At 39.2% G+C, this 25,867-nt stretch overlaps 1 protein-coding gene across 1 annotated transcript in view; it reads left to right on the forward strand.

Moving 5' to 3' along the window:
- Frmd3 (FERM domain containing 3) overlaps nt 1–25,867 on the forward strand; it is a 255,835-nt gene that overhangs the window by 168,908 nt on the left and 61,060 nt on the right. The window contains exons 5-6 of the mRNA XM_026412474.2: nt 4,609–4,706; nt 12,174–12,297. Of these exons, the coding sequence (XP_026268259.1) occupies nt 4,609–4,706; nt 12,174–12,297 (222 nt within the window). The remainder of the gene's footprint in view (nt 1–4,608; nt 4,707–12,173; nt 12,298–25,867) is intronic.

Genomic DNA, 25,867 nt, shown 5'->3' on the forward strand with positions numbered 1-25,867 from the left:
TGTGTCTTTAACCTGATTTTGGTTTGAAAATTTATTTGATAATTTCTTCCTCAGTTCTGGCTATCTAGCCAGGGCCAGAAGCTGGGTGAGTTATCAAAAACAAACAAACAAAATCAACAATAATAACAGACAAAAGAAGATATTTGTTCTGCACTGAGGGTGTTAATGTTGTAGTTAGGAAGATGAGATTAAAAAAAAAAACACTGCTTTACTTTTGTCATTTGTTTTCTCCACAATCTTGTCTGGAGGGTAAAAATCGAATGTGTCACAGTATAAATTAAGGATGGATCTTATGTTGTTGATGAGAAAGGTACTATTTGAGAGCAAAAGAATACAAAGGTTTTGTTAATAACCCTACTTAAGACCCTGTCAGTTGAACTTGCTAACATTTTCCGGACTTTGACTAAATAACTCAGGCACAAGCAGTGGAATATTGTGAATATTTCAACATTTCCAAAGGAAGTTAAGAAGTCCTCTGCCTCTGCATAGATAGATTTTTTTCCTATATGTCAAATGTGTCACACTATTATGTGTAATTAAAATGTACCAATTAAGACTTAATTGAAAAGGAAAAAAATTAAATGTGGCCTACTTTTAAATAAATCTGACAAAATAGAAAAAAAATACTTTTTTTCTTAGCATGGTCCTTAGCATTCCAGACTAATTTACAAATTGTGCCCAAGTACTTATAGTTTAAACCCGTGTCTTGAAAGCATTTAGCTTTTTCTAGTATGGTAAGTTATTATTTTGTTGTAAGATTTGACCTAAAATTTGAAGAGGATTTAATATATGAGCAGTTGAAGTCCCATTCATGACCATGCTTATGAATAAAGAAATGTTAAGGAACAGGTTTAAAAGGGCAAAGCAACAAAAATACCCATGAAAAAGGATATTTCATCCTCTCCTCATCTCTCCACCATTTGAGCAATCATCTTACAATCATTTAGATTTCTGAGCTTTTATAAATGCCATATGCAATCAAATGTAGCCAAAAGTATGTTGGTTTAAAACATATTTTTTAGTGAGAACCATCTTTAAATTCATGGAAGCAATATCATTTATGGCAGCACAATAATTCATGCCCCCGATCTTCTTGTGTTTTGGTTGCTTAATCCTTTCATGCAGGAATGATACTAAGGAAGATGGATTATTTTTTGATGGTGGTTGTATTAAAAAATGAACATTCTGAATCTGAAGCCATCAAAAGCCCCCATGGATTATGTTGAGTCTGCAATAAATCCTTGATTATCTCCAGAGATCACTGATATGAGCAAAGACCCAAGATGTGATGCTGTGAAAGCTGATTTTCTTTTATTATGAAGCTTTCATCAAACCTGATTTCTGAGTTACAGGATTAGAACCCAAACCTCTCATTCATTAGTAAATAGTTGTTTAAAATTTTTCCACTACTGAACTCATCAAAAAGTAGAAACTAATGCGTTTGTGTTCAAAACACACATTCAACAATTAGAAAAGAAACCTCATGATAGTTGGCCTGGAAGTTTACAGTCTTTAGAGAAGGAAAGATTTGATCATTTCAAGTACTTAGATCCTGACTTTGGTATTCTGGACAAATCAGGGCCATGGTCTTAGAAGTGAGGTCCCTGGACCAGCTCAATACTGAGCACAGTGCATAACATAAAGCAGGGTGAGATAAAGAGCCATCCATTAATATTATCTGGGAACTTATTATAAATACAGATTATTGGTCCCTGCCCCCGACATACTGAATCTGAAACTCTGGGAGGGGACAGCAATCTATATTTTCACACGGCCTCCAGGTAATTCTGATCATGTCAAAGTTTAAGAACTATTACTCTAAGATAATTTGTATTTTCAAAAGCACTAGTTTCTTTTGGCAGACATTAAACTGTATAATCCAGTGGGGTATAGTATGGTCACAAGGTTGTGCTACCACCATCATGATGTATTTCCAGAATATTTTTATCTCCCTAGTAGGAAGCTTGGTACCCCTCCTCTCAGTCCTTGGAAACCACTAATCTTGTTTTCTGTCTGTATAGATCTGTCCTTGTTGGACATTTTGTGTAAATGGAATTATACATTATGTGACCCTTTATGTCTGGATTCTTTCACTTGACATAACATTTTCAAGATTTATCCTTGTTGTAGCATCTAACAGTACTTTATTCATTTTTATGGTTGAATAATATGCCGTTGTATAAATAGACCACATTTATTTTATCTACTAATCAGTTGGTGGATATTTAAGTTGTTTTCACTTTTTAGCTATAATGAATAATGCTCCCATGAATATTCACATATGAGTTTTGGTGAGGGCCAGATTCTGATTTAATTGGGTTTGAGGTAGAATTCAAGGACTCATGGCATTGGCGTTTTTCAGAACTCTCCCTGAAAGATTCTAATGTGTAGTCATGGTTAAGAGGTTGCAAACTAGTGCATCCTAGCCGGTTTTTGTTTGGCACTATAGTGCTTTTTAAAAAAATTTTATCTTATAGTCTAATTTTTATTTTTTCTTATATATATTTTTAATTTATATATGACAGCAGAATGTATTACAATTCTTATCACATATATAGCACACAATTTTTCATATCTCTGGTTGTATACAAAGTATATTCACACCAATTTGTGTCTTCATACATGTACTTTGGATAGTAATGATCATCACATTCAACCATCATTAATTACCCCATGCCCCTTCCCTCCCCTCCCACCCTTCTGCCTTATCTAGAGTTTGTCTATTCCTCCCAGGCTCCCGCTCCCTATCCTATTATGAATCAGCCTCCTTATATCAAAGAAAACATTCTGCATTTGTTTTTTGGGGATTGGCTGACTTCACTTAACATTATCTTCTCTAACTACATACATTTACCTGCAAATGCCATGATTTTATTCTCTTTTATTGCTGAGTAATATTCCATTGTGTATGTGTATGTATATATATATATATATATATATATATATATATACACACATATCACATTTTTTTTATCCATTCATCTATTGAAGGGTATCTAAGCTGGTTCCACAGTTTAGCTATTGTGAATTGTGCTTCTATAAACATTGATGTGGCCATATCCCTGTAGTATGCTGCTTTTAAGTCCTTTGGGTTTTGAAAACAATTTGTTCTAACACTTAAAATTCAAAGGCTTCACTTGTGAATCTAATCTCGATGTACTTTTAAGTTTAAAAATAAACTATTTTTTTAATCAAAGGAAGACACACACACACACTAATAAGCACTTCCATGTGTATCATTTTAGAAGTTAAATAGTACTAGAAGGTTTATAATTAAAACAATCCCCCTGTCCCCACCTTCCCAATACCCAGCCTTTCCCTAAAGGTTAGCACCCTCAACTTTTCTAGATAGTGGATATGCTAGACCAGTGCTCTACCACTGAGCTACATCCCAGCCCCTTTATACCATTATTTCTTGATTTGCCAACTTTAGTCCTTGTCTCCTGACTTCCTGCCATGGTGAAAAACCACTCAGTCTTTCTCTCCTATCCCAGCTTCACTTTTCTTCCCCCATGATCTGGTTATATATAAGTTTTTGTTAAACCAGGGGTCAATGTTACTTTAAGTATATATCAATATTACTCACTGAGCCAAATAATACATTGTAAACTCTTTTCCTCTGCATGCTTTCATTTTTCTCCAAAGTTAGTAGTAGCCTCATGTAATCATTTGTTTGGTTTTTCATCTACCCATTGTTATTTTTTTTCCCAATGTTCCATCATCTCTGCTATTTCCTTATTTTGCTGAAGTAGATCTTCCAAGTTTCTTTGTGAAATTCAACACTTTATCATATATATCTATTTTCCAACCAAGGCCCAAAACCTGCACAATGCAAGGACCCAAGTTCATGGGCTTTGTCTCAAAACACAAAGGTAGCCAACTGCTTTTTCATAATGAGGAGAGACCAAAGCTCTGGGGAGCCTCACATCCTTGTCCCAAGCTCAATTTTCTGAGAAACTGGGCACATACTTTCCATAGGGCTGGAGCCAAGAGGTGGCTGCCCTCATTGTAGGGAGCCCCACCTTCTGCTTTTCTTTTCTTGGCCACCTTGCACCAGCCCATTTCCCTGGCCACAGGTTTGCCTGGCCTCTGCAGGCATCTACATCCCTGGAGAGGAGGACAGGATACAGATGACAACTCTAATCATGAATCTGCTGGCTTTCTGGCCTTGTGACTAAGCCTTTTTTTTTTAATTCATTAATGTTTCTGTCTACCAATGAGAAATAACATGCTAGTCTTTTTACTAACTGAATCTGTTTCCTGATTCTTCATTTCAAATGGAACTTGGGTGCCCAATATCTGAGGTATGGTGATGATGATGGTGGCCATGGTTGTCACTGTATGGGAGCAGTGGCTGCTGGGCCCTGTGGCATCTTCTCATGCCTTTTGGAAAAGGCTGAGCCCATATAGCTTTGAAATCTGATAAGATCTGTTTAGCTACAGATTCTCTGGATTTTCTAAAGGTTTTTCTCTGCTTGGAATGTCTAGACGGCCGCCTGGGGCTGGGTGGGGCTCTGGTGACCGGGTAGGCAGAGCATGAACAATCCTCCTACTTCTTCCAGGCTTTAGCCAAAACTTAGAGCGACTGTTTCTGCTTTTGTGTTGCAGGTACCTTTTGTATCTGCAAATTAAAAGGGATATTTTTCACGGTCGACTGCTGTGCTCCTTTTCTGATGCTGCCTACCTGGGTGCCTGTATCGTTCAAGGTGAGTCTGGCCCCACTGTGCTCTCTCCCATCATTACCTGAAACTGCAGAGCTTTATCCCATGCCTCCCCTCTCCCCAAACTGTGCCCATCTTGTTATGTCTGTGGTTGGAGGTGTGGTGGGACTGCAAATGTAGCACAGTGTCCCTTGCTCAACTTCTGTCCGAAGCCAGTAGAATCTTGGTGGAAGGCTGGTCTGAGATGTTCACAGCAACCTCTGCAAAGATAAAGTGTCCTACAAAGTCCCTAAATAGGGTGCAGAGTGTCTTTTTCAAAGTTGCTTAACTGTGTAGTTATTTAAGAAATTCTCTAGAGGTATGAATATTCTGTGTTTTGAATTCTAACTACCAAACATGAGGTCTAAGGGCATTTTGAGAGGGGGAAACCGTGTCTAGGAAGGTAAGTTTCAAATAAGGAAGTCATCCCCAAAGGATGGATATATATATATATATATATATATATATATATATATATATATATATATATTTGCTCATCATATATGTATATATATTTCCATGTGTGTGTTTGTATATATGTGTGTAAGTATATGTTCATGTGTGTATATGTCCACATATGTTTTCATGTGTACCTGACTGTGTGTACATAAATATTCCTATGCGTGCTTGTATGTATTGTGTACCTGCATATTTTCTTGTGCATATTGTGTATATGTACATTTTAACATGTGTATATGTGTTCATGTATATTTCATGTATGTATATGTATGCTCGTGTCTATTTCATGTGATGTATCATGTACATGTATATTTTCCAATGTATATGCATGTGCATGTATATTGTGTCTAATTCCTCAGTTTTTCTAGCCATGTAACAAAGTGAAGGGAAAACTAATTTCACTATCTCTTATACCTCAGTTTGAACCTTTTTTCCCATTTCCTGGTTATTTCACCATAGACAAATTGCTTAAGTGCTTCATGCTCCAGTGTCTTCATCTATTAAATGTATGGTCAACCTTCTTCCCTGGCTGTGTGATTTCATGAGACCATTCTGCACCAGGTGGGGGGAAGTGCAGGAACCTCAGTGGTGGCTGCTGTTCTTTTTAGGGTTAAACCAGCTGCAGGGAGAGAGATCAGTGGGAAATAGTGAATGCAGAGACCTGGGTTGGCTTCTAGATGCTTCTACCTTGTAAGGACAGTGTTTGAGAGAAGGCCCTCTAGTTCCTGAGGCAGCACATTGCTGGGGATGTGCCCAGCACTCGAATGAAGTATGGGTTAGGTGTGCTGTTCCCTGGGGTTTGTTGGAAGGTAGCTGGCCACAGGGGCTATTTGGAGAGACCCTGATGATCCAGCCATTTGTAGAAGAATGCTTTTGGCATGTCTATGAGGGGGGAAGGAAGGGAGGGAAACATAGAAGGGGGGTAGAGAGAGAGAGATTAGTGCCTGAGTGTGTGTCAGTTTATGATGGATCTAGAAAGAATAACACAGGTGACAATCATCTACCTGTCACAAGGCCAGATTTCATTCAGTGCTTAAGAGAGACTCTGACCTTCTCCTGTGGCCCACCTCTGTGCTCATGGGACATCCTGTCCTGTGAAATTCTTCCTTTGACCCTACTCCCAGGTGTACCTGTTCTCCAAGTATTCTGAAATGAGTGTTGGGTGTTGGTCTGCAAAACCCGAAAGAACAACTTAGAGGAGAAGAAGTTTATTTTGGGCTCCTCTGAGTTCTCTCTTGTTTCAGAGGTCTCAGTCCATGTCAGCAGACGCCGTTGCTCTGGGCCTGAGGTGAGGCAGAACATAATGGTGGAAGGGTGTGGCAGAGGAAAGCTGTCAGCTCATGGCAGCCAGGGCGGTGACGGGGCAGAGAGAAGTCAGGGACAAGATACAAGGTGTAGTCCTCGAGCACATGCCTCCAGAAACCTTCTTTCAGCCACGCCATGCCTGCTTATAGCTACCATTCACTAGTACATTCCTTATTAATCCACTAATAAGTTACAGCCTCCATGATCTAATCACTGCTTAAAAGCTCCATCTCTGAACCTCACTGTATTGGGGGTTATGCTTTCCAAACATATACTTTGAGGAGTGTGCTGTGTGTTGCTTTTTCCCTTCCCTTGGAGCATCCTAGTGCAGTGTAACAAACGTTGGAAGAAGTGTTAAATCCCTTGGATATTTTCCGGTTTAAAGTGTTCAGAACTAGAGTGATTCTGTGATGGGAAGTACTCCCATGGGCTGTGAGGTGGAGAATGTGCTTGAGAAAGCCATTTCTTTTACCCCAGAGTGAAGGTCTGTTAAAACCTCACATTTGTATTCCTTCGTGGTGAAGATGGTGCACTTCTGGTTCAGGTGCACTGTCTCAGGAAAGGAAAAGGGAATTGATACTAATCCAAGCAATAGACTAGCATCGGAGGATTTCAGAATGTATTTAGGCATTAGTGAATTACTGTCAATTCTCCAAGGGCATGCTCAATGTAGATCTATAATGGAAAGCTCTCCATCCTGTTTATATTTCAAATGAAGCCACAAAATTCCATCCAGGTGAGCACGGCCCTATTTCATCCTTTATTGCTATTATTATTGACCACACACACAGATGTGGCTAAGAAAGTAGAGTTGGAAATGGACTGAAAGACCTTGAAAGAACCTTTTGTCTCTAAAATGCAGTACAACCCCTGGGTCATTTGTAGGAAGTTCAGTAAAAGCTGAATTCTTAGAGTTCTCTGGGCTTAGACTGAATATTTAAGTAGCTCTGGAGGTCACTAACAAATGCAGATAAAGATGGGCTTTCTCAGAACCACTTATTCATGCAGAGTAATAAGGAAGGTAAAGTCACTGACTAGAAAGTGGGAGGTTATGTGATATTCTAAAGCCTGTTTAAGGAGTGTGTGCTAAGCTTCAGTGTATTCTGGGTGTATAGAAAACAGTCAGTTTTCTAGAGTTTTGTTACCTGTAGTTTTGTTACATGAATCTAAGGAACATAGTCAATGCATGCAAAATGGATGTCTTTTCATAATGCAATTTTCAAAACAAACATACGTAATCCTTAGAATCTATTTTTTTTCTTTCTTGGGAACATTTTTTTTTGTTTTCCTATTCATTCTACAAAAGAGCACCACGTAAATATTGATCTTATCTCTTCTTCTTGCTGTGTGAGTCCCAGTGGATGTTTTGGCTCCTGCTAGTTACTCAGGACTCAGTGCAGCTACTCCTTCCTCTAAGCCTTCTTTGGTCCACTTAACATAAAGCAGCCTCCCTTCTGTCCATGGTTTTTCCCCATACCCCTGTTTGGTTGTCTTGTAAGCACACATACCTGAAGTTTTCTTGCTGAGTTGTTTTGGGGCTTATTGTGTTTCTTCCTATGTTAGTCAGTTTTCTAATACTATTAAAGAATGCTTGAGGTAATCAGCTTATAAAGAGAAGAGGTTTACCTTGGCTCACAGTTTTAGAGGTTACAATCCAAGGTCATTTGGCCTCATTGCTTTGGGCTTGTCACAGCACATCATGGTGGAAGCATGTGGCTGAGGAAACCCAGGAGCAAACCCAGGAGCAAAAGAAAGTGATAGAAACTGATGTCCTACAGTCCCCTTTGAGAATACACCCCAGTGATCTAAAGAATTCTTACTAGGTCTCATCTCTTAACATTTCCATTATCTCCCAGTACCACCAAGCGGATGATCATGCACTTAACCTGTGGGCCTGTTGGGGCAGGGGGCATTCTAGATTCTCTATGTAGAATCTAATTCCATAGGAGCAAGACTTGGGATGCCTCTTTATTGCAGCTTTCCTGTGTCTTGCACACTGGAGATTCTCCATGAAATCTGTCGAATGAGCCAGGATACTTTGCTCAATTGCTCTGACATGTGCTTTCCCTCTACACTTGGGAAAGATTGAGCAACTGCCTGTTGGGAAGGTATTTACTACCTCATTCATGTGTCCTCCAAACAATTATTGAGTAGCTGCTGGGTGTCAGGCACTGCAGTACAGAGTACTTATAGGAGGGCAGGCAAGTAAGCAGACCATTGTGCCGATGTTTTGATGACTACATGGAGGGACACATGGGTTGGTTCCTGCTATAGTGCCCTCAGGAGGGTTCTGGCTCAGCAAGGGGGTCAGGGAAGATTCCAGAAGGAGCTGACTCTGAAACTTTATTGTCCTGTAACTGGAGTTCTTTTGGAATGAGTCTTCTCCCAACTGGGGAAAATGCCATTGCACATTATCCTTACCATCACCAGATCTTACTCATCCTTTTTTTTAAAAAAATTTTTATGTGGTGTTGAGGACCGAACTCAGCGCCTCGCATGTGCTAGACGAGTGCTGTACCGCTGAGCCTCAACCCCAGCCCTCTTACACATCCTTTTCCTTCAGATTCTTTGGATTCTTCTGGCAGTTAAATTTGCAAAGTGCTAAGGCCTGTTTTAAACCTCTGGCCATCCAGTGTGCTGTGTCTTCTGATACAACTTCACCCCTAATGTCGTGTGGAGAAGAGAGAACTACAAATGGCTCCCTCTTCTTGATATGAGTAGTGAGAAGTCCTTATTCACTAAAAGACTGTGCTCACGTTCAGCTGAAGTCGAACTTAAAGACAAGCTTTAGGGGAGGAGGGAACAGTATCTGATAGGGAGGCAACCCTATACTCTCCATGGCATTTCTTCTCTAAGTTTTATGGCATTTTCCAGGCTACTTATTTACAGAATGTAGTTCTACAAGTCTATTGTATCTCACAAATTTTCCTGGAAATAGAAATGCACCCCATCAACAAGGCCCCTTCTCACCAAGCACTCTGCAAGCATTGAAAACAACTTAGTTTCACATTGGGTCCATTACCTCATTACCTATGGGAAATGGGAGCATTTGGTGTACCATTTCCTAAATTTTTAGGTCCACAGCCAACTCCACAGCTTAGGTGTACTTCTTTTGGAACTTACGTTGAGTTAATCATGAGTTCTTGGTCCACTCTCATCATTAGTCCCTTTGTGTTATTTATTGATTGATCCACTTACCTTTTTTTCCATTATTCTCCATTTCCTTTTCTAAAGGTGACAACTGGGTTCACATATGTCTTTGCCTATAATTTGTAAAGTGATTAATATTGCTTTGTGTGTCTATACTTTTAAATTTCATTAGTTAAATGGGGCTCTAGAACTCATTTGATTTCTTTCCTTTATGATTAGAATACTATTTTGGAGATCTCTCTGTGTTGCTAGTTACATGTCTTGTTGCTTCTAACCACCAGTGTGTCCTGTAGGGTGCATCTTCTGTGTTTTACTTATCAGTCCCACAAACAATGAACACCCAAGTTGCTTCCCACTTATGATGATCATGATTGATGTTGTGATAAAAACCCTTGAATATATCCTTTCTTGCACCCAGAGCTGTTCTAGGATATATGCCCAGAAGAGGGATTTCTGAGTCATAATATTTGGCTAAATACTCCCACCTTGCTCTCTAGAAGAATTGCATGTATTGAGAAGCCCCAGAAGTGCATAAATGTTTCTGTTTTCTCATGTTTCTGCCAACTTCCTAATTTCTTGGCAATGGTATTTGTGTGACATCTTGTTTTGGTTTGCATATTACTCTTATTACTAATGAATTTGGGCATTTCTCCATATACTAGCCCTTTACATGTCCCTGTCTGTGAATTGCCTGTTCATATCCTTTGACCGTTTCTCTGTTGGTCTTCCAGTCTATTTTCTCATTGATTTGCCCAGATTTTTTCTGTCTTCTAGAAACTAGCCCTTGTCAACTTCAGATTTTGCAAACATATTCTTTCAAAATCACACCTCCTGTATTGTCAGTATGATGTCTTTTAGTGAACAGAAATAATTCAATTTTGATTTGATCAAATTGATCAATTCCACCCCTCTCATGATCAATAGTATTTTGGATCTTATTTTTAAAATTCTTCCTCAGTATGTATATATGCATCCTAGATTGTTTTAAGAACTGTACAAGTTGAATTATATTAAAAAGCTTTTAAAGAGCTTTGTTTTCCTCTGGTTTTGTCCTTTTACTATCATTAGCTGATTTGACATTGATAGAACAGTAGATAGATATTATGGAGTTGGTGTGATTTTTCAAATGTGCTGAAAGCATACAGATTTTTTTTTCCATTTCAAAGTCCTGCTGGGATCACGTTGACAAATACACTATCTTTAGTTTATTCTCCTGGACTATATTCTTTATTTCTGTCTGAGTTGCTTATTCATTTTACTTAGCAAGCTTGTGGAATCAGTAGAAAGTATTCCTACAGCCAGACATAGCCTTGGTTTCTCTGGGCCATAGGCTATGCACCCACTTCTATTAGATTCTCAGGACGCTTGGAGATGGGCAGGCATTTCTTTTTCCTCTTAAAGATTCTCCAGAGGTGCCTTGCATTAGAATGCTGCAACAGCTTTAATCCCAAATGTTCTTTCAGTACTCAGGTGGATACTCTTGTTTGAAGAGCAATCCATTTGTGTTTAAATGCACTCTCCTTGGATTTCTTCATGTTGTGTTTCTTTTTTCTTTTTTTTTTCACTGAATGAGTCACACTGCATAGACCTCAGAGCTGGCAGCTCTAGCCAGGGAATTCTTGATCTTGGAGACTATTAACTGTGAAGAGAATCTTGAGGAAGTTTCCCAGGATAGCTACTTCCTAGATATATCAGAGAGGCATTTAGTTTAAAAAAATTAAATTTTTAATGGACAAAATTTTGCATATTTACAGTGTACAAAATTTTGTTTTGAAATATGCATATATTATAGGATAGTTAAATTGAGCTACTATATGCATTATCTCACATACTTATAATTTTTGTGGTGAGGATAAGAACACTTAAAGTCTGCTCTTTTAGAGGTTTTCAAATATACTAAACATTGTTATTAACTGCTGTATAACCTTGTTGTAGAGTAGACTTCTTGAACGTATTCCTCCTAACTTCAGTCTTGTACCCTCTTGCGCTACCTTCTGGGGAGTGGTGTTCTTGATGGTCACAGTGAGTGTGTTACCAACATTCAGTGTCTGAAGGGTTGAGTTGTCAAATGTCCTACAATTCCTTGGGAAATCTGGAACAATAAAACTCTTCAGTCCTCCAAATGCCAGCAGTGCCCCCATCAAGAAATAATCCTTTAAATTGCTTCAGTATACTGATAAAGAAAACAAGACCCAGAACAGGGTGATAAGTGCCAAAGCTCATGGAGCTAGACTAAAACCTGAACACAAGTCTCTAGATACCCAGGCTGTGGGCTTTCCATGTGTACAAATAAGGTTTGCATGAGTTTATTCCAGGATCTTCTTTTGGATGATGGGACATTCCACATGCACCTCGACCATGCTGGGTTTTGTTTTGTTGTATTTTTTTTTGTGTCAATGGACCTTTATTTTATTTATTTATATACAGTGCTAAAAATTGAACCCAGTGCCTCACACATGCTAGGCAAGTGCTCTGAGCTATAACCACTGAGCGACAACCCCATCCCCCATACTATTGTTTTTAATCTTTCTCTTTTTCTTCACTTTTTACTGGTTACAGCTGAGCTTGGTGATTATGATCCTGATGAGCATCCTGAGAATTACATCAGTGAGTTTGAGATCTTCCCCAAGCAGTCACAGAAGCTCGAAAGAAAAATCATGGAAATTCATAAAAACGAACTCAGGTAATGTGGGTAAACATTTATGAAAGAGAGATGAGAAGTTATTCTTACTGCAGGAACTGTGGAAATCATGTGAAGCAAGAATATTTGTAACACATAGGTAGACTATTTCAGGTGGCAAAGCAATTTATCTAAGCATTGTCAAGGACACCCGGATATCCTCTGTCAATAACAATCTCAATAGTGTGGGGAATGGTCTAGGAATGGTCAGCAGTTACAGAGCTACACGTTTTCTCCTACTTAAGGGTTTCTAACCACCCTTAAATAAATCATCCTTGCCAATTTTGAATTTGGCATTGCTTCTTTTCCTCTTGTGGATGGAAGCATTGACTTCAAGTAGAGCAGAATCCATTGGCAAAGTTCTGTTTTTCATGCTGCTCCCAAGATGATAGGATTCAGTGCCTGCTCCTCCTTTCCTTGTCTGAGATGTTTCAGGATGGTAAGTACAGAGTCATCGTGGAAAGAGTACCAAATTGCATAGTATTCACCATGTACCAAGCAGTGTTCTAGGCATCATGTATATATTGACTTCATTTAATCTTCACAGTAACCTAGGAGATAGGTTCTATGGTTGTTCCCATATTATAGACGAGGGAACTGAGGCACAGAGATTGAGTGATTGAGCATCTTACACATGACTAGTGTCAGAGCTGGGATTTAAATTCAGGCATCCTGGGTGCAGAGTCTGTGCTCTTAAGGCTATGTGGAATAAAATGAAGCATGCTTAGGAATCATCACCCAGTTGGAATTCAGATAATTCAGATATTCTAGTCTGCATTAGGGTTTAGATCCTGTGCAAATCATAGAAGAAATCCTTTTGATAATAATAGTAAGCATAGGCAATGTTATGACAAATATTGATGAAGAATTGCAAGATCTGAGGTGCTTTCATCATCTGGGCTTCTGGTAATTATGAAGAAAATAGTGTCACTGGTTGATGAATTCTGGAACAAAAGTGTCCCATTATGAATGAGTGCTAGAGCTTCCTATTTTATGCAGACACTCCCCCTTCTGGTGAAGTGTGGGCATTCAAAGTGGCTGCAATATTTTAGCTTGGAAAGGGTAGCCTTCATTCCTAGAAGTAAAAATAATTAGACATCAAAACATACTTGTTTTAGAAAGTAGCCTACCATTTCCATGGGTTAGAGTATTGCTTCCTAATGAAAAGTTTTGTGAGAAAATATATGAAATCCTCACTCTTCTTTTTACATTTTAGAGACTAGGGTGCTAGAGATAACAATAAAGTTTCAATATTTTGGGTGAGGGGTCTATGTCATAGGAGCATCCTTCCTAGAGACCATAGAGTAAGGGCTCTTGGATGAAGAAATTGCATCCATTGTGTGGATTGGTAGGAAAGGACTTCTATAACCAGAATTTTCAGGGTCTTAAATGTTTAGAACACATTATAATAAATATTACTTGGGTACTTACTGGATGCCAGAACACCATGCAAAGAGCTTTATATGCCTTATTCCATTAGGACTCCCAAACACTATGAGGTGGGCACCATTAGTGTTCTCAGTGAGGGATGAGGAAAGTATAGCCTGGAGTGGTCGAAGGACTTCCCTTGATGGTTATTAGCAGACTCAGGACTTGCATCTTGACACCAACATCCACACTTTTACCCGTTTGCTGATCAGTCCTGAGAGGCAGGTAGCTGGGCAGATGTTTCATGGTGTCACCATAGCAATGGCCTTCGAGGATAGACACCAGGTGGGAGAGGAGGAGGGGTAAGTGATTTCTACCATTCAGAGAGCCAAGGACCCGAAAAAGAATAGAAGGAAAGAAAATTGAAAAAAAAAATCTTGAGAGACATGGCAGTAAGATTTGGTGACCAAACTGATTTTGTGAGCAAGTAGGTAAACCGAAAGATTCCAGATTATTTTTAACAATCAGAAAGCTGTGTATTGGACCTGTACCAGCTCCCAGATTTGTTGAGATCTCTGAAAGTGGTCATTGAGATCTAGGGACCAGTCAGTCACTGTTTGTAAATCTCAGAAGTAATTTCCATGGCTGGATCAGAACTGCAGCCCTGTGTATCAACCAGGAAGCCCCAGGAAGGGGTCAGAGTCACAACTCCAAGGGATGCAACTGCCAGGCATCATGTGACATTGCAAGGGCAACTCCAGGGCATATTTTCCTGTGTATTTTTTTTTTTTATCTTTCCCAAGTAGACACACACACTTGGTTCTGCCTCAGTACTGCAGAGAGAGGTTTTAGGTTGTGAGGGGAGGACAAGAAGAGTAGAAGAAGGTGGTAGTGCAGAGGAAGAGGAGTATTCTGCAGTTGGATGGAAAGCCTGCTGTGGGGGTCCAAGCTGCTCTGGAGGTTGGTGGACTTAGGTGGGGAATGTGTTGATGTTGTGTGGGGAACAGGGTCTTCAGTTGGGTTACTCTGCACACTTCCACTGTGAGGAGGGGGTCACAGAAGAAGGAGACCCATGCTAGGCTGCACCTGGGCATGTATCCTAGTCTCCAAGTTGACCACTGTACATGTGACCCTCCTCACAGCAAAGGGATGATGCGCAGCCATGACCTGTTGTTACAGAGACTTCCTGAGAAGACGCCAGGTGGCTTTTGTTGGGGTAGCAGGGCCCCAATACATAACTTGGCTACTGAACCAGTTGAGAAAGAAAACAAGAGAGATAGTAATAGAGTTGCTTAAATATTAGCAGAAATGATGATGATGATTTACAAAGAGAGAAACATTTTCACCTTAGGGAAGCAGTTTCAAAATCCTTTCCCAGATATTTAATTGAGTGGAATCATTCAAATTCTATGCTCACTGAGAAGGGACAAAAGCTTCTCTACTGTGGGTGGGGTACATTCCTCAGGGAGGGAAAGGGACTTTCCCAAGGAAGCTACACACTGCTTGAAGGTGAACCCTAAATGGCCTGGCAGACAGGCAGGAATAAGAGAGTTCTTTGGGGGAAGAAGGTGAGAGGTTCTGCAGTTTTGAGGTACTGCAAAACAGAATGGAAAACTGAGATTTGAGTAATGGTTTCCTTGGATGAAGTGCTTAGACTGCTTGGATATTTAAGAGATTGGTGTGTGAAGATTAAGATTCATGCCTGGATCCACTATTCTTCCTTAAATGCCATATGGCTTATGCTTTATCTATGATTGCATCGGAAGGCAGGAGAGAGAGAATCCATGGTTTTGAAAACGTGATAGTACTTTGTAGTTGTTGGTCACCTCTGAATCTGTCAAGGTCAGCTAGATTTTGCTGAGGACAACCTCCAAAGCTCAGTGGCTTACTGTAAGAAAGACTTCCTTGCTCTGTTTTGTCCACCTGAGGTCAGCTGGGGGACTCTGCTCGTCATTGTCACTCAGGGCAGTCATCGGCTTTATTTTGACAGCTGTTGAGCCAAGGGAAAGAGAACCTTGGAAAGTCTTGCTTAACTTGGAAGTGATGCATGTCACTTCTGCTTAAAATTCACTGGTCAGAAGCTGTCCCAAAGTTCTGCCCAATAGCAAGGAAATGCAATTCTACCCAGTGTCTAGAAGGTGAAATGAGCTAGAACAGCTGCTAAACAACCCTTAATGACCTTCACAATGTCACTGACTGATAGAGTTGTTTTTTGTTTTTTTCTCCCCCCCCCTTTGTTTTCTTTTCTTTTTTTTTTTTAATAGGCTTTACTCTTTGGAGAAGTTTAGGTTCACAGTAAAATTGAGGGTGATTTCCTCAACAAGGATTTCCCATCTGCCTTCTTCCCCCTGACATGTATGGCCTCCCCAGTTATTAACATTTCTCTTTGGACTGCTATATTTATTATAAATGATGTGCACATGGATACATTTTAATTACCCACAGTTTATAGTTTACATTGGAGCTCACTCTTGGTGTATATTCTATGAGTTGGAGCAAATGTATAGTAACATGTATTCACTATTAAAGTATCATACAGAATTGTTTAACTGTCATAAAAATCATTTATCACTATCACCTAATCCTTAGAAACCATGGATCATTTTGTGTCTTCGTAGTTTTGACCTTTCCAGAATATCATAGTTGGAATTATACAGCATGTAGCTTTTTCAGATTAGCTTCTTTCACTTAGTAATATGTATTTATACTTCTTCCATGTGTTTTCCAGACTCAATAGCTCATTTCTTTTTGGCATTAAATAGTAATCAATTGTCTGATGTACCACAGTTCATTTATCCATTCACCTACTGAAGGAAAACTTGGTTGCTTCCAAGTTTGAGCAATGTTACTGTGTGTGGATTTTCTTTTTTTTTTTTAAGAGAGAGAGAGAGAGAGAGAGAGTTTTTAATATTTATTTTCTCAGTTTTCGGTGGACACAACATCTTTGTTTGTATGTGGTGCTGAGGATCGAACCCGGGCCACACGCATGCCAGGCGAGCGCGCTACCGCTTGAGCCACATCCCCAGCACTCTGTGTGTGAATTTTCATGTGGACATAAATTTTCAACTTATTTGGGTAAATGCCAAAGAGCCTGATTGCTAAATTCTATAGGTTTAGCTTTTCAAGAACTGTCAAACTATTTTCCAAGGTCTCTGTACCATTTTGTATTCCCACTAGTTATGAATGTGAGTTCCTGTTGCTCTATATCCCTGCCAGTTTTGGTGCTGTTGGTGTTCTGATTTTGGCCATTGGAATCACTAAATAGCTAATAGAGCCTTATTTAAAAAGACTTCCCAGAGCCATTTTGGGCCTCTTGTGAATGAGAGGATATGGAGATGTGCCATTCACATTATTGAGCAGATGTCAATGCTAAAATGGATTGACTCTGAATAATTCTTCTAGATAAGTTGTAGTTAAATATTTTTTACTTCCTGAGCCACATGGTCTCTGTTACAGCTACTTACCTCAGCTTTTGTAGAGAAAAAGCAGACATAGATGATTTTAAACAAATGGGCCATGATTGAATAAAACTTTATTGGTAAAACAGGCAGTGGGCCAGATTTACCCCACTGTTCCTAGTTTTCTGTCTCCTGGTCTGAACATGGCAGAGTAGGTCTAGATTCAATTTCTGCTTCACTCTCCTGTCTCCTGATGATTTTAAGACAACAAGAGCTGTATTTAAACAAGATGTGCATGAAAAAGAATCTCCTTTAACTTACAGACTTCATTGAGTTTCCGGTGTAGAGATGAGGTCCTAGAACTGGGACTGACTTAAGAACAGGTTATTCCTCCTTCTAGAGCCCTCTAGTGGCTGGAAGGAGTCATCACCACAGTCTCTGGGGATATGATTACTAATTTCTATTTTTGGCCCTCTTGGTTTTTGTTTTCCACAGCTTTAATCATAACCATCTGGGTTCAGAGGAAATACCCATTCCATTAGTCCTGAGGGTTCTTAGAGGAGGTTCAATATAAAAATTATGAGATTTCACTGTAAGGAGCCTGGATAAACTTCTCTGGAGGCATTTATTCTAGAGGTTTCTACTCTGTCTTTCATCTTCTCATCACCAGTTTATCAGGTTGTCATTAGGAGAAAAAAAATTACATTAACTTCAGTCCAAGGCCATAAGATTTTAAATATTCAAAAGCTCAACTTTCAGTGAAGCTGTTTTGATGAAGCACATTCCTTGCTCCTGAAGTGCAACAAAGTCATCCAGTTAGCCACCACTGCAGTGGTCTAGTGCATGAGGTTTGTGCTGGAAACAAACGTGACACTGAGTGTGTTTTATAGAGAGCAATTATCTCTATTTCTCAAGTCTCACATTCTCTGTAAATCATGTGCCCTGGCTTCCTAGCAAGGAGTGATAGTAATATTTAGCTTTCTAGAAATAAGTGCCCTGTTATGAAAAATAATCTTTAGCTGTTCTTCTGATGAGTGGATCACAAGAGCCCCCTTAGGAAATGTTTTTGTCAGCTTTGAAAAGAGTGTTCATTGAGTAAAAGGAAGAGGGGGAATTTCAATTTTTTTATAACCCATTTCTTCAGATACGATTTCTTTTTGTCCCTTTTCCTCCCTCTTTCCCTTCTCCAGTTCCTTCCCAAACCCTCAAATCTCTCTTTCTGATAGGTTATCAAATCCATTTTCATTCTCTGTTCCTATTTAACATAAAACCTTTGTTACAAATATGGAGACAGAATGATTTGGCATCACATGCTCCTCCTATGGGAACTAGATCCTTGCATTTTGTGGCCTAGAGTTAGGGACATCTTTAGAGAGAAATGGACCACGGGCAAATTCTGTATGCATCCAAGTTGTAAATGTTTTATATACAGGTGAAATCTGGCCAAAGTGACTTGAAAAGAGAATGAGCCTTGATACCACGGTGCAATGTGGCTATGAAGGAAGAAGTGGGATTGTGTTAAAAGTAGGAGTCAGCCATTACTTAATCCATTCTGTGATATTTCAATGAAATTGACACAGGTGAATTAAAATAGGCTGGAAATCATAACTTAAACTTCTTTTTAATGTCATTAATAATCATTCACAAATATCATTCATTAATATTATTACTTCATTAGTAATAGTAATGAATATTACCACAAATCATTTACCTATTACTTTTTATCAAAATAATAAAACTCTAAAAACATAAATATTTATTTCAAAGTTATCATAAATGGTATATTTGTTGCTCAAGTTTTTAGATGTTTCATAAATGGGATGATGGAACATAATGGGTTAATACATCCTGTGGTTATTCCTGATATGTAATTCTAACTTACAGGGTAGAGCTAAAGACTGAACTTTTGATGGGACTAATAGCAGTGCCTATCATTCACTAAGACACCCTGCCATCCATGATTCCTCCATGCCTCCATTCATCTTTGCACCTGTCCATTCATACAACACACATAGGGCAGCTCTGCATGGAGAACTGCTGTAGTGTTGAATTGCTTACTGCAAATCTTTAACTGCCTCACCATCAAGCTGGGGTCCTCATGGTCACCCCCACTCCCCCATGATCTTAAGCATTCAAAGATTTTATCTAAAAGGGAATATCTATATAGCAATAATTAGTTTGCTTCCTACTTTTTATTAATGGAAGGGAGCTACAACTACCATTCAGAGCCTTTGGCTCTCAAGAGATTTTACCAGCCCCCCCAAAAGCAGATTGATACCTAATTACTACACTTGAAGGACCCTTAGAGTCCAAATCAGGGGATATAAGATGAAAGTCCTTGGGCCACATTATGACCTAAATGTATGTACCTTGGGCCAAATAGTAGTTTTTAAAGTTGTTGCCATAAAGGTTTAGCTTGGCTTACAACTGGAGGATTTAGTGACCTGGATTCCTGACACTCATAGGGCAGCATTCAGCAACAGTACCCTTTGGAAAAATCATTTGCACTCTGAGTCGCCATCTTCCCTGCTCTGTCAGTTCACCTTCTGCCTCCACGTATTGAGTTTGTGACCACCAACTGCCAGTTGTGACAGTTAAGGAAATCGGGTTCTGAGAAATTAACCTCTCCAAGGCTACACAATTATGAAGCAATAGAAACCTGAGTTTCTATGTAGTGTGCTCTCTAATCTTTCTCAGTTGCTGCTTTCCTATAAGTTGTGGTCCTGCATGACCTCGGGGTATCACCATTGTACTGTCTCCCTGGGAGCATGGCAGTTATCCAAATTTGCAGTGTTTTATCGAATGCTCTGCATAGAGATGGTCCTTAATAGCCCCTAAGGGGTTTATGAGAGATAACATCCTTCTCTAAGTAAAAACTTGGAAGTGGAGCATTTCACTTTCAGTTAAGATATAGAAAAGCATGCAATATTGATCTCCCCTAACTTCAAGCTAACACCAATGCAAAAGATAAACTACAAATTATTTTGAGCTCATTTGAGAACTGAAGTTGCAAAGAAACTCAAATATACTAAAATCCCAAATGGCCTTCCAATAAGAGACTCACAATTGTTTTGGCTTTTGGTGGAATGATGGAAAGAGAAGGAAATTGCCAAGGTCAGGGGTTGGGGGACAGTGAGGCCCACTAGCCAAATCTTTAACCTACTAGAGAACTTAGTGAAGAAGTTCCTCTGAGGCACTCCAGATACCAACCATGGCAGGGTAGCCCATGCCAATGGCAGGGGACAGGACATCAAGAAGAAGAAAGATCTTCTTTCATACAGAGAGTCAGGGATGGGACTGAAGAAACAGGTTTCCTTGCAGCCCTCCAGTTCTGCGGCCAAGCTGCAATGCAGAGTGCTCTATGGAGTCTCATGGGTGCTAAAATCCTAACCTGTTGAAGGGCAAGTCCTGAGGGTGCTCATAAACATTTGAAGCCGGTGTTGCAGAAAATTTAAAGTTACAACAAAGCTGAATCTTAAGTTGCAACCAAGTTGTAACAAAAATTAATTTAACTCAAATTGAGAATTTTGCTTTTCAAAAAGAGATCAGTATATTGTTTTTCTCCCTCTGAAGTTAATTCTGGACCTTGTAGGTACCAAATAGGTCAGGTGGACCCAAATCCATTCCCTTGCCTGCCAGCTGCACTCTGAGAAGCCCAAGTCATTCCTGGAAAAGCCCCTACCTCATCCCATTATTAGTGGCAATTAATAACTTTCATTCATTCTTTGGGGTATATGTTTTTGCATTCTATGTGATTGATAGTGTGCTAAAGGAGGATCAATAGGAGAGAGGTTGTTCCTCTTTGGCTAAAAGAATTCAGAACAGGCAGGAGAGAGATATATAGTGAAATACCTAATTACTTGACCTCACCTAATTTAGTAGAAAAACATCTCTTTGGAGAAGTGCTAGCTCTTAAAAAGAGAATTCTACTAATCACTGGTCTTTCCCTCTAAATGTCTCATTAGAGACACTAGTAATCTTAGCAGAACATATTCTGGTGCAACATTTAAAGGATGGAAAATCTTTATTTTCCATTACTGAACAGAGTTTTTGCCAGAAACAAATATCTAATGGGAGATTTGAGGAAATGGAAAAAAAAAATTCATTTAATTGCTTTTGTATCTTCTTGGAAAACCGATTTTTAAATGTTTCTTCCTCAGTAAGCTGGGGGCCTCAGGCTACTGGGGTCCCTGCCTTTTCTCTTTTGGTTTTGATCTCTTTGCCTTCTCTGAACATTTGCAGTAAGCTCTTCTCTGTGTATGATTTTTAAATTTAGATCTTTTAAATGCTTAGCCAGTGGAGACTTGTAGTTAAACTCAAAGCAGTGATACTGACTCTTCTCTTTATTTAAAGATGAGCTTTTGCTTTGCTCTATCTCAGTCTCCTACCTGAATTTCCCCTCAGTGCAGAATTTCTGACTTCAGTCATATGTGGGTCTAGTAAAGGAAAAAATGAGATTTTGAGGATGAGGAACTAGATAAAACAACCCTAAGATTCATATGGAACTGCAAAAGACCTCAAATAATCAAAGCAGTCTTGAGCAAAAGGAACAAAACTGGAGACATCACACTGCCCAACTTCAAACTGTACTATAAAGCTATAGTAATCAAAACAGCATGTCATTGACATAAAACAGACCCATAGACTGGTGGAATAGAATAGAGAGCCCAGAAGTAAATCTACACATTTACAGTCATTTTGTTTTCAACAAAGATGATAGTAATACAATGGAGAAAGGACAGTCTCTTCAATAAGTGGTGCTGGGAAAATGATATCTACACGCATAAGAATGAAATCAGACCCTTGTCTTTCACCATATACAAAAGCCAACTCAAGATGAATTAGACTTAAATTTAAGACCCAAACATCTCTGACCTCTAAAATTTTGGTTTCAAGTTTCTCAATTTTTGAAAGCCATAGAACTAGAACCATACACTGCTTATTAATTTGTCTGACTTCTTTTGTTCAACTTTATTTTTTTTGTGATATTTATCTATCTTGTTGTATGTAGCTTCAATTCATTTATTTCATGGCTGTAGTATTCTATTTTATCTCTTTATAGATATTTGAGTTTGTTGTTGTTGTTACAAATAGCACTACTATGAAACTTTTACATATGTCTTGGTACAACATACATTAGTTGCTGTTGCCTATCTGTGAGTGAAATTACTATATTTTAGGCCAAACATTTTTATTGCATGTAGATAATGCCAGAGTGTTTTCCAGATTTGTTCTACCAAATTGCCTTTCCATAGTAGTATATGGGGGTTGTTTTGTTACACATTCCTAGTAGTGCTTGTTTTTGTTAGTCTTTTTAATTTAGCTATTGTATGAATATGTTAATACTTTCTAATGGCTTTAATTTACGATTTCTTGATCATAAAGAAGTTGAGAAGATTTTCATGTAGTTGTTGTATCCTTCCTATTTGTTAAATGCCTATTAAGTATTTTGCCTATTTCTTTCTGACTTTCTGGTTATCTGGCTTTTTAAAGATTTATTTATTAATTTATAGAAGCTTGAGTTTAAGGGTACATCCTCTGGAGCTGGGCATGCAGTGATTATGTGTTTTCAGTTAGAAATTAGATACCATATTGGACTTAGGAAGTCTAGAGTAGTGCTGAGAAAAAAGACCACTTACCAGAGAAAAATTATTCACTGTCTATCTTAGTAGGTTTTCTGTTGCTATAACAATATACTAGAGACTGAGTACCTTATAAAGAAAATGGGCGTATTCAGCTCAGAGTTTTGGGATTCAAGAGCATGGCACCTGTACCCCCTCACCTCTGGTAAGGTCTTTCTTGCTACATTACAACACGACAGAATGCACACATGGTGGGAGCATATGTGAGAGGGACAGATCACATGGCAGGAGGCTTCATGAGCTATCCTTGGTTTTTTAGTAACAACCTACTCTCATGTGAACTAACTGAAATAGAATGAGGACTACATGAATCCCTTGGAAGGCAGCACTCCCAGTGACCTAACCACCTTCCACTAGGCCCCACCTCTTAAAGGTCCCACCACCTCTCTCATCACCCGGGGGGCCAAGCTTCCAACACAGAAGTCGCTGAGGGACATACTCAAACCATATCTAAACCATACCACTTTCTAACATGAACTTCTGAATAATAATCTTTTACAATCAACTTGTTCCCAGAACGAATTTTTTTTAAAAGTGGACTTTAAAGTGAAACTTGAATTTTAAGAATAAATAATGTACCAGGAGCAATGGTGCATGCATGCAATTACAGAGGCTGGGGAGGCTGAGACAGGAGGATCACAAGTTCAAAGCCAGCCTTAGCAAAAGCTAGGTGCTAAGCAACACAGTGAGACCCTGTCTCTAAATAAAATACAAACTAGGGCTAGAGATGTAGCTCAGTGGTTAAGTGCCCCTGAGTTCAATCCCTGATACCAAAATAATAATAACAATAGATATATGATTTACAAAAAAGGCAATGGCAGCCTAACCAATCACAAGAGTGGCTAACTGTCCAGAGCAGAGGAATTCTGACTAGTGAGGACCTTTCAAGTGGAGTGGTGGTTCATCCTGGAGCAGGGCAATGGCCTAGGACTGAGGGAGGACAGGGATGCCCTGACCTGGTCCTGGCTCACTTTGGCTCTGTCTGGGTGATTAGGCTGAAGGTTTGTACTGAAGGCCATCAGAGTGGGTTGCACAGCTTCAGCTGTTTTATTCTAGTGTGTATGTGGGTGAGAGAGTTTGTGTGTGTGTGTGTGTGTGAGAGAGAGAGAGATAGAGAGAGAGAGAAAGAGAGTGAGAGAGAGAGCGCAAATCCAATATTTGGATTCAGTAATCATTTGTTTTCTAATAAAAGTTAAAATACTGCAGGAACTTATAAAATAGGCTTGGAGAAATACCTAGGTGTTTTGCGAAAAATCTTTCAAACTCTCCTTTTCCCATTCCTGTCAATATAGTTGGTGACTTTCTTGAGTGTGTTGTTATTTTATCAAGAGGAGAAAACAGTTAAACTGACTATGTTTTGAGAAGAAAACAATTCATAGAAGGAGTTAAAGTTAGGATTTCCTGGATTGAAAGGGCCCCATCCGTATGAATAAATAACATTCATCCTCAAAATTAGATTTTTATTATTATAAAAAGATTATTATTCAGAAGTTCATGTTAGAAAGTGGTATGGTTTAGATATGGTTTGAGTATGTCCCCCAGCGACTTCTGTGTTGGAAGCTTGGCCCCCAGGGTGATGAGAGAGGTGGTGGGACCCATGTATACTGTGTCACAGTGAAGTTTCAGACACTAAAACTGAAGAAGAAATCTTGAAGAGCTTCAGGAAGACTTTATTTTCCTAAAGAAGACTTTGAGGTAATTCCTTAGGAACATTCTGAAATAGATGGATTTCAAAATCAACACTTTATTTAAAAGAAACAGGTATCCTTTCCTTCCCCAAGTCCCTGTGGATAATAGGAAAAACATTAGTCAGAGGATATACAAGAAAGGATTCCATCTTTAAGGATCCAGGCCAAACATTCACAAGATAGCAGTGGTTCTGGGTGATTTGGACTATGGATGGGTCAAGCAGCCATCACAGAGGGTAGGCAACTGTACTGGGAGGAGTTGGGCAACTTTGACCCCTTCCTCTGGTTGGCCTGTGCTGAGTCAGGGGCAGCAGTGGGCTTGAGCTGAGGTGTCCCGTGCATGAGCAAAGAAATTTCCAGAAGGAACAAAAAACTTTACCCCAGATCAAGTGACATATTCTTCCCCCATGGCACATCTCACCCTTGCCTACAACATCTGGAGGCCACTTTGCCAAAGGGATGTATACAAGGTGAGCATCCAAACAAAGATTGCCAAACACTTAAGAAAACAACTCCCTGAGAGACCGACTCAGCCCCAAAAGGACCCTCACCAAGAAAGTAGCCTTCATGGAGCAAATAGGATTGGACCTTCCAAGAAATGAACAGAAATCCTGAGAAGGCAAAGAGGAATTCATGTTCATGAAATAAAAACAAGCTGCTACTTCACAACACAAAAAGACATTACATTGGAAATGCAATGCTTAATTGATATTTTAAAAGACATAAATAAGATGAAAAACAGAACGCACATAGCGGAAGAATGAATTGGTAAGCTGGAAGTTTGAATTATGAAATTCAGAAGACAGAGATAAAGAGAATGAAACGAAGGTTTAAAAGGCATGGAGACCTAGAAGCTTCAAAATACATTTACTAGGGCCTTTCAAAGGAGTTACACACACACACACACACACACACACACACAGAGGGAGAGAGAGAGAGAGAGAGTCTAGAGGTCAAAGGGGGAGTGGGGAAGGGAAGAAAAAGATAAAAGAAATAACCAAAGTGTTGTTTGTTGGATTAAGATGCTCCTTGGACAAATAGGAACAAAATTCATTTTCAAAAATAAAAATGAATTTCTGTTGTTTTCCAAAGCAAATTCTTCTTGGTGGTTAGTTATGTAATTATCTTTGGGGAATGATTCTGATTTTATATGGTATTATAATATATTAATTATAAATGTGACATTTTAATGTTAGCCAAAGTGGGGTCTTTGAAATGTTGCTCAATTCTTGGTGTTTAAGTTGGCCCTGAGAGAACTTCAAGGTCATCTATATTTGTAGTCTCCTTTTCCTCCCCTTTGAGTCCAAGACCTTGTTTACCACCCTAGAGGACAGTCTGGGTCTAGTGGTGGAGATTTCCTTTCCAAATCCAGGGCTTTCTGTGGAACGGCTGACAATTCTTTGTTGGCTGGATGGCTCTGTTTAGGCCTATTGATGGAGTAACAGGATTGACCAGTTTCTACCCCAAGCAAGAAGAA

This window comes from Urocitellus parryii, chromosome 4 (assembly GCF_045843805.1).
Source record: "Urocitellus parryii isolate mUroPar1 chromosome 4, mUroPar1.hap1, whole genome shotgun sequence".
Classification (NCBI taxonomy): Eukaryota; Metazoa; Chordata; class Mammalia; order Rodentia; family Sciuridae; genus Urocitellus; species Urocitellus parryii.